This window comes from Juglans microcarpa x Juglans regia, chromosome 7D, assembly GCF_004785595.1.
Source record: "Juglans microcarpa x Juglans regia isolate MS1-56 chromosome 7D, Jm3101_v1.0, whole genome shotgun sequence".
Lineage (NCBI taxonomy): Eukaryota > Viridiplantae > Streptophyta > Magnoliopsida > Fagales > Juglandaceae > Juglans > Juglans microcarpa x Juglans regia.
Genome location: NC_054606.1, coordinates 8,024,246 through 8,038,621, shown reverse-complemented (window position 1 = coordinate 8,038,621; position 14,376 = coordinate 8,024,246). Strand labels below are relative to the sequence as shown.

The 14,376-nt window shown below is 37.7% G+C and overlaps 1 protein-coding gene across 1 annotated transcript; it reads left to right on the top strand.

Moving 5' to 3' along the window:
• Window positions 1-10,037: 10,037 nt before the first annotated feature.
• LOC121239133 (probable L-type lectin-domain containing receptor kinase I.6) lies at window positions 10,038-12,376 on the top strand. Its single transcript, XM_041136277.1, has one exon. It carries the CDS (start codon window positions 10,203-10,205, stop codon window positions 12,201-12,203), a length of 2,001 nt encoding a protein of 666 aa, XP_040992211.1. The 5' UTR covers window positions 10,038-10,202; the 3' UTR covers window positions 12,204-12,376.
• Window positions 12,377-14,376: the final 2,000 nt, after the last annotated feature.

Below are 14,376 nucleotides of genomic sequence, written 5' to 3'. Positions count from 1 at the left end.
AGTAAGATTGTTTCAACGTCACCCTGAGATTTCAGGCACAATGAAAGAATCCACAAGCTTGGAGAACTTTTGATTTTTCTGATTTTGGTTAGACCCGATTTTTTCGGTTTTATAGATTATTTATGTTAGTAATAATATAATATTTACATATATTAAATTATTAATCTATTTATATTATAGTATAAGTACATTATTTTATAATAATTAACACATATTAATATAATATTAAATTTAACTATAGTCTATATAAGTTCTAAATTTTTTATATGAGTATATATAATCAAATGTGTACAAATGTATTTAAAAAATATATATATATATACTATAATTTATTATTCCAAAAATATATTTATCATTGATATATATCAAAAGTAAGTTTATATTAATGTTTATGTTTAAGATTAAAATTTTATGGTATATTAATTTTATATTATAAGATTAAAATTTATATATATATATATATTTTTTAGAAAAGAGGACGGGACGCCAAGTTTATTGATTGCCCTCACTTGTGGCGGAAGAAAACCCTGATTACAGCCTAACACCGGGTGGTTACATAAAATCCAAAACACAAGCATCAAAAAACCAGACTAAAGGACAAACACTAACTAAAATAACCATGTACGTGGTAACCTACAAGGGAGAAACAAAACCACAAAAGAGAGTCAAGAGCATAACCAAACCAAAGAAGGGGTTACCTAATACAAACCTTACCGAATTTGTAGATGTGGAAGATCCAATTTGTCCATGCGAAGAAGACCTCTTAACCGACTAGGCCAGGTGTGATTGTCAAACTATTCCAAGTTCAAACCCTCAGCCCCACACTTTGCTAGGAAGTCTGCCACAGTGTTTCCTTCACTAAAGATATGATTCACAGTATAATCTAACTTATTCAGGTAATCTTGAAGATCGTCCCAGTAGTCTTCTAAGTACCAGGTGTGACAGTCATCTTTAGTGATCCAATTTACAAGCAATTGGGAATTTGTCTCAATTTCAATACGGTGAAACCCAAGGGTATAACATCTGCGAATTCCTTCCAGAAGGCTTCTGAGTTCAGTAAAATTATTAGTACCCTGACCCAGAGAGACTGAATAAGCCAAAAGGAGACTGCCATTCGCATCCCAAATAACTCCCCCGGCACCAGAAAGGCCTGGATTTCCAAGACTACTGCCGTCAGTGTTAAGCTTAACCCAACCCTGTTGGGGCCGAGTCCATCTTACCACCCTAACCCTCTGCGGCTTGGGAGGCAAAATCGGGATCTCCAGTCTATTCAAAATATCAATGTCCTTTTTGGAAATGGTTGAAATTTTCATAATCTGGTTCATGATACAGCGGAGCCATACTTTAGAAGCGTGCCAAACCGACTGAGCTGTATGGCCCTTGTCCTCATACCGGGCTTTACAACGTCTCTCCCAGAGTTTCCAAGAGATAATAGAAGGAATAAGGCCAAGAATAGTACGTAACTGAGAGGAGCTACCCGCGCAGCGAAACCAGAAATTTGTCTGTTCCTTCCAAGTGAGGAACGGAGGCATGTGGACCCCAACTTGAATAGCAGCTAGCCGCCAGACATGTCTGGGAAGATCCCCTGTGCAGAGAACATGATTTAAGTCCTCAGTATGGCCCTCTTGGCAGCAGTTGCATTTGGAAGCCATCGAGATGCCCACCATCTTAATCTTTTCATCAACACTAAGACAGTTATTAGTGGCCTTCCACATCATGATGGAAATTTTCTTAGGAAGTTTGGAATGCCAGATCCACTGGGCCCAAGGTAAAGGAGGCGCCCGAACCCTAATGCAATCCCAGGCACTCTTGGTAGCAAATTTTCCCTCCCTATCTTTCAACCAAACTAGCACATCATTGCTCTCCTTCCATCTAGCCAAGTACTCATACAACTCGCTAGCCATTTGATGACCCACTAAGCTATTCAAAAGAGACATATCTCACCCATTATCAATACGACAGTCCTTAATCTTAAGCAAAGGATGAGCAGTCACAGGGAAGTGACCATTGAGGGAACCTCCTGTATCCCAATTGTCATACCAAAAGGAGATATTTCCTTCCCTCACAACCCATTTGGAGCTATTAAGGACCTCTGGGATATTGCGAACAACAGATTTCCAAAAACGGGTCCCTTTAGAGGACTCCAGCAGCGATAAGTGAGTATCTTTGACATATTTGCCTCTAAACGCCCAGAGAGACTTACCCTTGATAAGATTTCAAGCAAGTTTCATGTGTAAGGCTCTCTGGACATCCCCAAAGTCCCTATTCTCCAGCCCACCCTCATCAGTAGGGGTACAGATATTCTTCCATGAAATCCATTTCTTGCGACCTTTGCCTTCTGACTCACCCCAAAAAAAGGAGCTTAGAAGCTTGTTTAGGCTAGTAATCACCACTTTGGGAACCTCTAACACAGCTAGAAGATGGGTGGCCATACTAGCTAGGACATGGCGCAAGAGAATAATTCTTCCACTAGCAGAGAGCAATTTCATCTTCCAGCCTGCAATCTTATTTTTTATTTTACCCAACAAGTCCCCAATATCACAAGCCTTCAACCTACCATCCACAATGGGAACTCCCAAGTACTGAAATGGAAAATGGCCCTCAGTGAAGCCAGTGAGTCTGAGTAGGGAAAGTTTCTTGGAAGCCGGAATTCTCTTTGAGAAAAAGGTGGCACTTTTCTCTTTGTTGAGGACTTAGCCTGTCTAGGCCTCATACTTGTTCAAGACCTCCATAAGCCCTCGGATAGATTTCTTACCACCATTTGCAAATATAACGATATCATCAGCATACATAAGATGGGAAATAAGGGGGGTCCCTCTAGCTTGAGTAAAACGTTCGATTTTTCCTTCCTCAAAATATTTCTTGATGAGATGAGAGAGAACTTCTTGCATAATGATGAACAGGTAAGGTGATAGAGGATCCCCTTGTCTAAGACCCCTCTCTCCTTTAAAGAAACACATGGTGGTACCATTCATCATAACCGAGTACCACGAGGATGAGATATAGGCATTGATCAAATCACAAACATGAGAAGAGAAACCAAACTTGTTCAGAACGTGTAATAAAAAATTCCAATCCACTCGGTCATAAGCCTTAGACATATCAAGTTTAATCAAAACATTTCCTCCAGTCGACTTCCTATGAATGGAGTGGACCATTTCCTGAGTTAAACTGATGTTTTCAAAAATACTGCGACCTGGGATAAAGGCCCCTTGTTCTTGCGAAATCATTTTAGGGAGCTACCTAGTTAAGCGAGCCACGATAATTTTAGAACAAATCTTGTAAACCACGGAGCAGAGGCTAATAGGCTGAAATTTGTCGAAACTAGTAGGCTTGTCCATCTTAGGAATAAACACTATAACAGAAGTAGTATAACACCTAGGGAATAAATGGTTCTGGAAGAAATCCCGAATGGCAGCAAGAAGATCATCTTTAACCAGACCCCAACAGACTCTGAAAAAACCAGAGCCGAAGCCATCAGGCCAGGGGCTACTTTCAATGGGAATGGTAAAGAGGGCATCCTTAACATCCTCTATGGTAGGGACTCTGCCAATGGCCAGGTTCTCCTCATTAGTAATAATAGGGGAGATCAGGTCATTCAAGTCCGGTAGGACACTAGTGCCCGACTGACCCAAAAAATTTTGAAAATAGTCCACTGTAGATTTATGAATTTCAAAAGGGGTAGATAAAACAGTCCCATCTGACAAGCACATATTCTGCACTCTTCTCTGGTTTTTGGCATTCAAGAACGCATGAAAAATTTGGAATTCTGATCCCTATCTTTGAGCCAACTCTTCTTGGTCAGATGAGCAAGCCTAGTATTCTCTCTTTCCCTCCAAGTTGAAAGATCCAGCTTGGATTTTAATAGTTCCTTATCATCCTCATCGTTAAAGGAGACTTGAAGACGGTAATCCAATGTTTCAATACGGTCCTCTAACTCTTTTATTATAGTGTCAGTTTTACCAAAAACCCTTTTGTTCCACTCTTTTAAAGCCACCTTGATCTTTTTCAATTTAAAAGAAAGGTTAACTAACCCATAACCAAACCCCTCACTCTTCCAAACCCCCTCCACAAAACTATAGAAATCAGAGTGATCAGTCCACATATACTGAAAAAGGAAAGGGTTAGGGCTATACCTGAAGAGGTCCACTCCCATCATAATAATCAGAGGAGAGTGGTCCGAAGTAGTGCGCACCAGAACCTGGTAAAAAAACATTAGGGAATGAGTTAAGAAAATTAGTATCAATAAAGTATCTATCTAACTTAGCCTTAAGAAAATTAGTATCAATAAAGTATCTATCTAACTTAGCCTAGCTCCGAGCTAATCCTCATTGACCATTGCACCAAGCCATTTTTGCGCCTCTGGATTGCATATCTATCAGACCGCAGGATTGGACACACTGATTAAATTCTTCCATGGCTGAGAAAGGCCGTGGGCGGCCACCTCTTCTTTCTAAGTCGTCTTTGATAATATTGAAATCCCACAGAGAAGCCACGAGAGTAATATTCCCCGTAGTCTCCAAGTCCGCCCAAAGCGCTCTTCGTTCCATTTGACTACACTTCGCATATATGACGGAGAGAAGAAAAACCTGGCCATTATCCTCTACCTTCACAGTGATGTACTGGTTTGAGCCTGCCACCCATTGTATTGAGACTTCTGAATTCCATAGTAACCAGATTTTACCACCATGCAACTCATTGGTAATTGAGGAATTGCATTTTAATTTACCTAAGAGAGACGGAATCCTATCTTCTAATAAAAAAGGTTCAGCCAAAGCTAATATGTAAGGAGTAAAATTGTTGATGATTTTTCTCAGCCTTTTACTAGACGTGCCAACTCCTCTAATATTCCAAAAAATAATAGGTTTGATCATAAATTAAATTTAGAGGGGCGAGTTACCACCCTGATAGAGCTCATTTTCTGCACTGGGTCTCTATGTTCCTCAGCCTCTGTAAGGTATTCCTTACGCAAATCATCGTTTAACTTATCTCTTTCGCTTTCTTGGTCTGATAGCGAGCCACGTGTGCCCTCCATTCTAACGCAGGAGGCCCCATCTCGAGCCCTCACTTTTTCCTTGCCGACACTTACCCACCCATCTTCCATCTTCTCCAGTATCTTTTCCTTTTTGCAGGTCGTGGTCAACATGCAGGGTGTGCACCAGCTCTCCTCTTCGCATCTTCTTTGAGAATTCTGGGTCTGAAGCTCCTCCTGCGTCCTTTCGGGTCTCCGTGTTCTCAGTGTTGTGTTTCTCCACTCTCCTTTCGAAACCGAGGTTCCCCGAGCTCCTCCGTGATTTATGTTTCTTCGACTTCTTCCTCAGAGTTCTCAAGGGATTTTCCCAATCTTCACTTGATTCTTCCCCTACAACCAAGTTTATTAATTCTGTATTGTCTTGTACAGAGTATGTCGATTTAACAAATTGTTGGCTCTCCTCGTCTTGCTCGTGTAGCATATCCCCTGTATCTTCGACAAAGGCTGCTTCGGGTTCCGCCATTGGAGAAGAAAGAGGTTTCTTTGGAACTTCTTGCTCTGCTAGGGTTTTGAAAATCTCGGGATGGCCACCGAGGACCCCCTTGAAGAGGGGGTCCCCCCTGTTGGTCCCCGCTTCTTTGCAGATCTATTGCAAGCTCCTCAGCCCCTTTCAGAAGTGGAGATAGCAATGAGACCCCGAAAATCATTGATGGAGAGTTTTGTTTCCTCTTCTCCCAGGAAGAAATAGACAAAGCTGCATCATCATTTAGGTTTTCCATGGTCATCAAGTTCCTGCGCAAGAGGCCTTCTTTAGACAGGATAAGAGCTTTCACCAGAGCAAATGGGGCCTCTCTGGTACGTGTCTGGTCTCTTCGATGAGGAAATTTCGAAATGTCTATGTGAGAATGACAAACGAAGAAGATTTTAACAAGGCATTTTCGAGGGAATCTTGTGAGATGGAGGGAGTTCCCTACCGTGCTTTTCAATGGACCCCTGATTTCAATGAGTCCGAACCTCCTTTGGTCCCTGTTTGGGTATTTTTACCAGGACTACCACCGCACTTCTACCACAAATCGATGCTAAAAATCCTCACGGCAGGGATCGGCAAATTTATAAGACACGATAACTCTACGAAATGCGCCACTCGCACTGACGGAGCTCGAATCTGTGTGGAAATGGATGACTCCAAACCGCCGCTCAAATCCTTTTGGATTGGTCATCTAGGAAGACTCTCGAGCCCATTACAAGAGGTGGTCTATGAGACCTTGCCTGCTTATTGCACAATGTGTAATCAGCAGGGTCACAACCACAATACTTGTAGGCAAAATGGGAAACACCAGATCACAAAAGAGGATGGGGAATCACGAAACGCACCCGGCAGAAGTACCGAGTCAAACAATCTATCACCTCGTCAGAGGAAGAGCTCGGGGAACAAGAGATCCAGCTGGAAGAGCAACATGCGGAAAACGAATGGGCACTGGTGAAGTTCGTCGAGGAGGTACGAGATTTGGCAGCTACGAATCAAGTCAAATGAGGGGAAATCGAACCTGACTGAGACCCAAGAAATTGAGAGGATTGCTATGCTATATCATGTTATATTAAAAAATATAATATTAATTTTATGTTATATCACATGTTATATTAGACTTGAATAATAAAATTAGAATATCATGTTATATTAATTAGTAATTTAGCATATAATATATATAATATAATATAAAAAATTATAAATATATATATCAGTCCGATTCGGTTTAAACTGAAAATATTTTAAAAACCGGTACCGTTTTGGTTTAAGACTGATTTTAGTTCTTAAAAATCGATACCGCATTAGATTGCTTAAAAATGATGGTTCGGTCCGGTCCGGCTCAACCGATTTTTCTCTTTTTTTTTGTTTTCACCCATAGCACGAGCAAGTTAGATTTTTTTCCATTAAAATAAACATCCAAAAACATTACTTTCATTCATGAATCGGGTGAAGGAAAATTCACTAGATGTACTTGACCGCAAGCCGCTGGACTTTTTTGCATCAATGACAAAACATCATCTTACCCTTTCTGTAATGAATGTATGGAGAAAAATTCAGAACAAGGACTAGACCCAGTTCGAAAACTCTGATTTACAGTTGACTGGACTATAAACTTTCGTCACTTTCCAAGCTTGTGATTCTGTGAAGTGATTGCTGCAGAAATTCATTGAAGTGCAGTTTGATCCATTGGTAAGTTGCCATTATCTTGACTGAGAGTGAGATGAGATAATTTTTAAATAATAATAAAATATTTAAATTGAGTATGGATAAGATGAATTGATTTTTAAAAATTATGCTTAGATATATAAGTGAGATGAAATGATTTTAATTATTTTTTAAGATTTAATAAAATAGTGAATCCCACCAATTATTATATAGTATTTGTAATGATGAAATATTATTTATAAATATATTTTCTATTAATTAATATCAATTAATAAATTAAATACTCATAAACATGTTAAACTCACAAAATTAATACGATTTTTTGGAATTTAGATTATTCAATAGGTCCCAAAAATATCAATTTTTATCATAATATATAGATCATTCTAATTATCAATTAAGATTATTCAATGGTCCTTTCCCCATGAAAAAGGGCAACTCCGACTCGGATATTTTTGGCGGCATATCCAGATAGAGGACTCTTCACAAAGAAGAAAAGTCCGTTTGAAAACAAATCGTCTCTATCTCAACAGCTTAATCAAGCGTACATCCATCATCTAGTGGGGGTTTTTTGTTTTACACTTGCCCACCAAATTCCAATATTCTAGACCCAAGGAGTGAAAGTCAAGGCAAATGGTTTGGCACGCGGAAACCCGGAATAAGTCTTGAGCATGCGTGTAGATAGATGCAAAGAGTACATATGCATGCATCCTTCTGTTGTAGGATTTCTTGACATCTTATACCAATGGAATTGCAGAAACTTACCCCAATGGTATATTGCAGCTAACCAACATGTTGAGCCAAGAACTTGGCCCATGCTATCATTTGGTTTCTTGAAATTCCAACTTCGACTCCGACTCCGACTCCAACTCCAAATTCTAAATACTCCGACTCCGTCGGAGTTGGAATCGGAATCGAAGTAGAGGTTAGAGGGAGTTGGAACTGGCGGAGTATTTGCACAACCCTAATGAAATTGCAGAAACTTACTCCAATGGTCTATCTTTCAGTTTCCTGAAATTCCTAACAGCTAGATGATGCTATACTTATACATAGTAAAAGGTAGAAAAATACAATTTATCATCTTTTTAATTACTATTTCTCGATGTAATAGCAAAGGATTAACAGATAAGCGAAAATAATAAATATTGTTTTAAACAATTGATGTCACATCAGGAGATGATAAAATAACGTCATTTAATAGGATAATGAATAGCATTACCTAGTTAGCAATGGATGTAAAAAAAGAAAAAAAAAAAAAAACACTGGACCTAATATGCTCCCCATTTTTGACCTAAGAATCATTCCTTCATAGAATTGAGAAAAATATTAGCATGATGAAAATGACATTTGGGGTATCAAATTGAGAAGTTGTCAAAACTACTCTTCAAATCAAAATAATTGATGGTTACCAATGGCAACACAGACGCTGACTATACCATGGCACATTGGCAGAGAATAAAAACTCATTTAATTTCTCAGGAGTTTGAGACATTTGAACAAGTGAAATCCCTATGTCACAGAAAGGCACCATCTTCCCACTTTTTCTAATGGCTACAGTTCTTAGATCACTTTATCTTCTGATGATTCTCTATAATTTTTTAATATAATTTTTATTTTAAAACTTGAAAAAATGGTAATGATTAAATAATAATTAAATAAAAAAATTACAAATTAAAAATTAAAAAATATTTTTACTTGAGTGATATTTAAAAATAAAATGAGATTAGATATATCTCATCTTTCAAACAAGCCCTTAGATCATGAGCAGTATTTGTTTGATTGTTTCCATACAAATTCTTGGCTCAATTGCTCCTCTTTTTTTTTTTTTTTCTTTTTGTTTTTTTAATTTTAAATTTAAATTTATATGCTTGGCCTGCCATAGGGGAAAAAAAAAAAAAATAGAAGCTCCATATGAATGTTCTATCATGAGAAAAAGTCAGTGCTTTTTTTTCTCTGCCATTGACCTTCAGGCATGCTAAAACTACACATGGTATTACCACTTGCTTGGAGGTTCTTGGGATTCAGCAAAGGTCATACACATTGATTATTATGTCAATTTTTTTTTTAAACAATTATTATGTCAATTAGGTGAAGAATGATATGACCAAAATGATATGACCAAGGCTGGAATAGATTTTTTTCAATGTCACCCTCAGAATGAAAGAAGGCAGAAGCAAGTTGGATCTTTTTTGCGTTGAAATAAACATCCAAAAACATCACTTTCATGACAGAAAATTTACTACGATCCCGTTTGGTTTTATGGATAATTTCGATCCATTTCATCTCAACATTTAAATATTATTAAAATATAAATATTTTTTAATTTTTAGTTATCAACTTTTCAATTTTTTTTATCCAATCATTACTTAATTATTATAATTTTTTTAAATTTTTAAATAAAATACAAAAAATAAATCAATTTTTTTAAATTTTAAAATAAAATTATATTAAAATATTATATTATAATAATATTTTAATTTTATAATATTTTTATTGAACTTCTTCTCCATTTATTCTCACAACCTCGTAAACATCTGAATCAAACAATTTCACAAAAAGTATATCACTCCCGATTTTAACTTTCTTGACCACCTTATGCAAAAGCCGGCTGCTTTTTGCATCAAGGCAAAACATACATATCTTCCCTTAAAAAACGACTGGACCCCAGTTCGAAAACGCTGATTTAAAGACGAATGGACTATAAACTCCGATATTTTTGTTGGCATATCCAGAGGTTGTCAAAACTAATACGCTCCCCATTTTTGACCCAAGAATCATTCCTTCCTTCATGGTATTGAGGAAAATACCAGGATGATTGAAATGACATTTGGAGTATCAAATTGAGAAGTTGTCAAAACTACTCTTCAACTCAAAATAATTGATTGGTTACAAGTGGGAAATTGGAACACATATGCTGACTTTACCATGGCACATTGGCAGAGAATAAAAACTCATTTAATTTCTCAGGAGTTTTGAGACATTTGAACAATTGAAATCCCTGTATCACAGAAAGGCACCATCTTCCCACTTTTTCCAATGGCTACAGTTCTTAGATCACTTCATCTTCTGATGATTCTCTATATTTCTAGTATTCCGTTGAACTTTGCTCAAGATGAAAACCAATTCATCTACAATGGCTTCAGTCAAGCCAATCTGTATCTTGATGGAATTGCAAAAGTTCTCCGTAATGGTCTGTTGCAGCTAACCAACATTTCACACCAGAAGGTTGGTCATGCTTTTTACCAACTTCCTATAAATTTCAGCACGATTTCGTCTATTTCATTTTCTACAAACTTTGTGTTTGCCATGGTTCCTCAAGAACCAGAACTCGGTGGACATGGCATAGCCTTCGCCATTAGTCCCTCGAGGAGCTTTAATGGTATAGCATCTCAATACTTGGGACTCTTAAATTTCTCAAATAACGGCCTTCCTTCCAACCACGTATTGGCCATCGAGCTCGATCCTGTTAAGAGTCCTGAATTTGAAGATATTGATAACCATGTGGGAATTGATGTGAATGACCTAAGATCACTTGAATCAGCTCCTGCAGCATATTATTCCAATGAAGAAAGGATGAATATAAGCTTGGAGCTTCTAAGTGGGAATCCAATGCAACTTTGGATAGACTATGACGAAGCAGAAAAGTTGTTGAATGTAACACTGGCCCCAATTAGAACCCCAAAACCAGACTGGCCTCTCTTGTCAACGCCGATCAATCTGTCTGAGATCGTGTTGGAATCTATGTATGTTGGTTTCTCTGCTTCCACAGGATCAGTTGCAAGTGACCACTACATTCTTGGATGGAGCTTTAATAAAAGTGGGCAAGCACAAAGCCTCGACATTTCGAGACTCCCTACACTTCCCCCACGCAGGAAACAAAAAGAGAAACGAATAGTAGTGATCCGGGCTCTTCTCATAGTAGTAGTGGTTCTGCTGATAACGATAATTGGAGCTGCTTACTATTTTTGGAGGAAGAAATATGAGGAAGTACGTGAAGATTGGGAAAGTGAGTATGGTACTCACAGGTTCAGCTATAAGAGTCTCTACAAGGCAACCAAAGGTTTCAAAGCAAAAGAGATTATTGGAGAAGGAGGTTTTGGAAAGGTTTATAGAGGAACACTTCCTTCTAATGAGCAAATTGCAGTCAAGAGAGTCTCCCATGATTCCCAACAGGGGATGAAGGAATTTGTGGCTGAGATCATTAGCATGGGAAGATTGAGACATAGGAACTTGGTGCGACTCTTGGGCTATTGCCGGCGTAAGGGAGAACTCCTCTTAATCTATGATTATATGCCCCATGGAAGCCTTGACAGGTTCTTATACAGCAATGGAAGAAGACACCTTAACTGGCTTCAAAGATTTCAAATCCTCAGAGGAGTAGCATCTGGCCTTCTTTACCTCCACGAAGGTTGGGAACAGACTGTTATACACAGAGATATAAAAGCAGGCAATGTCCTACTAGATGCTGAAATGAATGGAAGGCTAGGTGATTTTGGCCTTGCCAGATTATATGACCATGACACAAATTCACAAACTACGCTAGTGGCTGGGACTGTCGGTTATTTGGCTCCGGAGCTTACTAGAACAGGGAGGGCAACCACTTACACTGATGTGTATGCTTTTGGGGCTTTCATGTTAGAGGTCGCTTGTGGAAGGAAGCCAATAGAGCGAATGGGGATGCCTGAAGAATTAGTTTTGGTTGATTGGGTCTTCGAGTGCTGGAGCAAAGGAGATATCCTCCGTGCTAGTGATCCTAGATTGGAAGGTAATTATGTGGTGGAGGAAATGGTATTGGTTTTGAAACTAGGACTCCTCTGCTCACATGTAAATCCAGTTGCTAGGCCTAGCATGATGAGAGTGATGCAGTTTTTGAATGGCGATGCTGATTTGCCGAATATTCCCAATGACAGTGCTTCTTTTGGTACATTCACGAGTAGTGAAACATTCGATTTCTTATGGTCACCTCCTTCATCATTTGTCCAGTCTTCTGATTCTTCCATGTCTAACACCGTTTCCATCCTTAATGGTGGTTGTTGAATTAGCTGCCTCATCCCACGAGTAAACTACTAGATCATGGATCTATACTTTGGACCAAGTCAACCCATGGCACACATAAAGCTTACAGATAACTTGGTGGTGGAGAGGGGAAGAAGAAACATGATGTAGATGTATACAGTTTCTTTTAATAAATATACGTTTCCAAAACTCATGTTAGTACTCTGCTTGTATATTTCAAGTCCGAACCTAATCATTACAGTATGAGACACCTAGATGATAATTGTTCTGTTCAACCATCCAAGAGACTCAAGTCTTGTGCATTTGGATAACGAGACAAGAAGATAAATGCTTACAACTTCTCATAATTTTCTTTCCAAACTTCATCAAAATATAAAATACTTTTCAATTTTAATTTTTTTATTTTATCATTACCTAATCATTATAATTTTTAAAAATTTCAAAACAAAAAATAAAAAACAATACAACTTTTTTGAATGCCAAAACAAAAATTATATTCAAACAATTTTTGATTTTATAATATTTTAATTCAACTTTTTCTCTTTCATTTTTCAAAACCCAATAAAACATCTTTACTCAAACTATTTTACTTCTATTTACAAAATTCTGAGATACTTCAAATATTCAAGCATGGCAGGGTCATAAAGTCTTGGTGATGTGAATTGCAAACTTATCACAATTGATAGATGAGTCCATCGTTCGCAATACTAATAGAACTGATAGATAATCTACAATATATTTTCTTGAAAGAAAAAATTTAAATAATAAATCCACATTTTTAACAGATGAATATTTTACAAAGATTTTAGAGGTTACAAAAAGCCCAAAACCAAAGACTCATAAAAGAACCTTTATTCTAACGAGCGAAATAAAAAATGCCCAAAATTTTCAGACTTATGCCCTTAACAAGGCCTACAACCCGACCACATCAAGTTAGGTTTTGACCCGATCCGATCCGACCCGACATGACTGTTTTCTAGGATCACGCCAACCCAAATTGAGCGAACTCAAACCATTCAAGTCGGGTCGAATCTCCCTTTTTTTTTTAAATTGAAGCTGAGCTGCAAGAGTTATTCCTTCTCTACCATGGATTCTACACTCAAAAAGGGGTGAGTAGATTAGGGATAATGGTTTTACTCCAATAAACCCAAAAGACTAAAGATCGAGAGAGTTCTAACTATTAAACACATTGAAAAGGCATATGATACTTTAAAATGTAATTGTCTAATCTGATGACACAAATGATGTAAATCTCTCTTCTTAAATCATAAAACATCCAAGGTATTGTGCTTCAACAGAGTAACGTGAATTTAAACTTCTTCCTCCTCCAGCCATGGATCCCAAGATTGACAGCAAAAATGAAATTTCTAGGAACTAGGCTAACAATCACATTATATGCTGTTCTTGCCTTCAACTTCTTAAATTCACCAAATCCCTTGTTTACTTCTGGGAAAATTGTCATTATCTTAGTTGGCCAATTCAAACTTCCAACTGGGCCGATGAATGAGCAAGCAATGCGTGAATCTGTAGCTACTTTCATATTTGCAAATTGATTATAACTCTGCAGCCTTCCATAATTATAGTAGCGAGCCAAAGAGAACATGCTGATGATCACATAGCCCCCGTCCCTCTCCCAACAAAAATAGAAAAAGAAAAGAAACGACAACACCAGAGGAGGAGACCTTGGTTGGGTATGGCCAAAAAAAAAAGAAAAAAATTCTAAGTTAAATTGACAAAGGTATGATCAAAAACCTCAACAAAAATTTTCTCCAAGCCCAAGTCAAGATTGGCGGAGTGGGAGCCAGCGTATGCTGGCAGTAGGGGTGTAACCAGTCCGGTTTTGGATAAAATCTATGACAAAACCGGTATGTACCGGTTTTGTATTTTCCAAAACCGATTACGCACCGGTTACCCTCCTAAACCGGTACTTCCGGTTTTACCAGTTTCCGGTCCGGTCCGGTCTGGTTTTCCGGTTTTTTTAAAATGTAAGTTTCACAATTTGTCACTAAAAGTTTGTTTATAATAATAATAATAATAATAAAACTAGTTTAAAAAAATCTGTTTTATACTTTTATTAATATATTAGACTATATAATAGTATTTATATTAGACTATTGGTATAGTTATAAGTTATATATTAGTATTAGTTATAAACTTTTAGTAAAAACTTGTAGTATTAATTATAAGTATAACT

Excerpts from the sequence above, each read along its gene's own strand:
- LOC121239133 (XM_041136277.1), top strand. The coding sequence starts at position 10,203 with ATGGCTACAGTTCTTAGATCACTTCATCTTCTGATGATTCTCTATATT.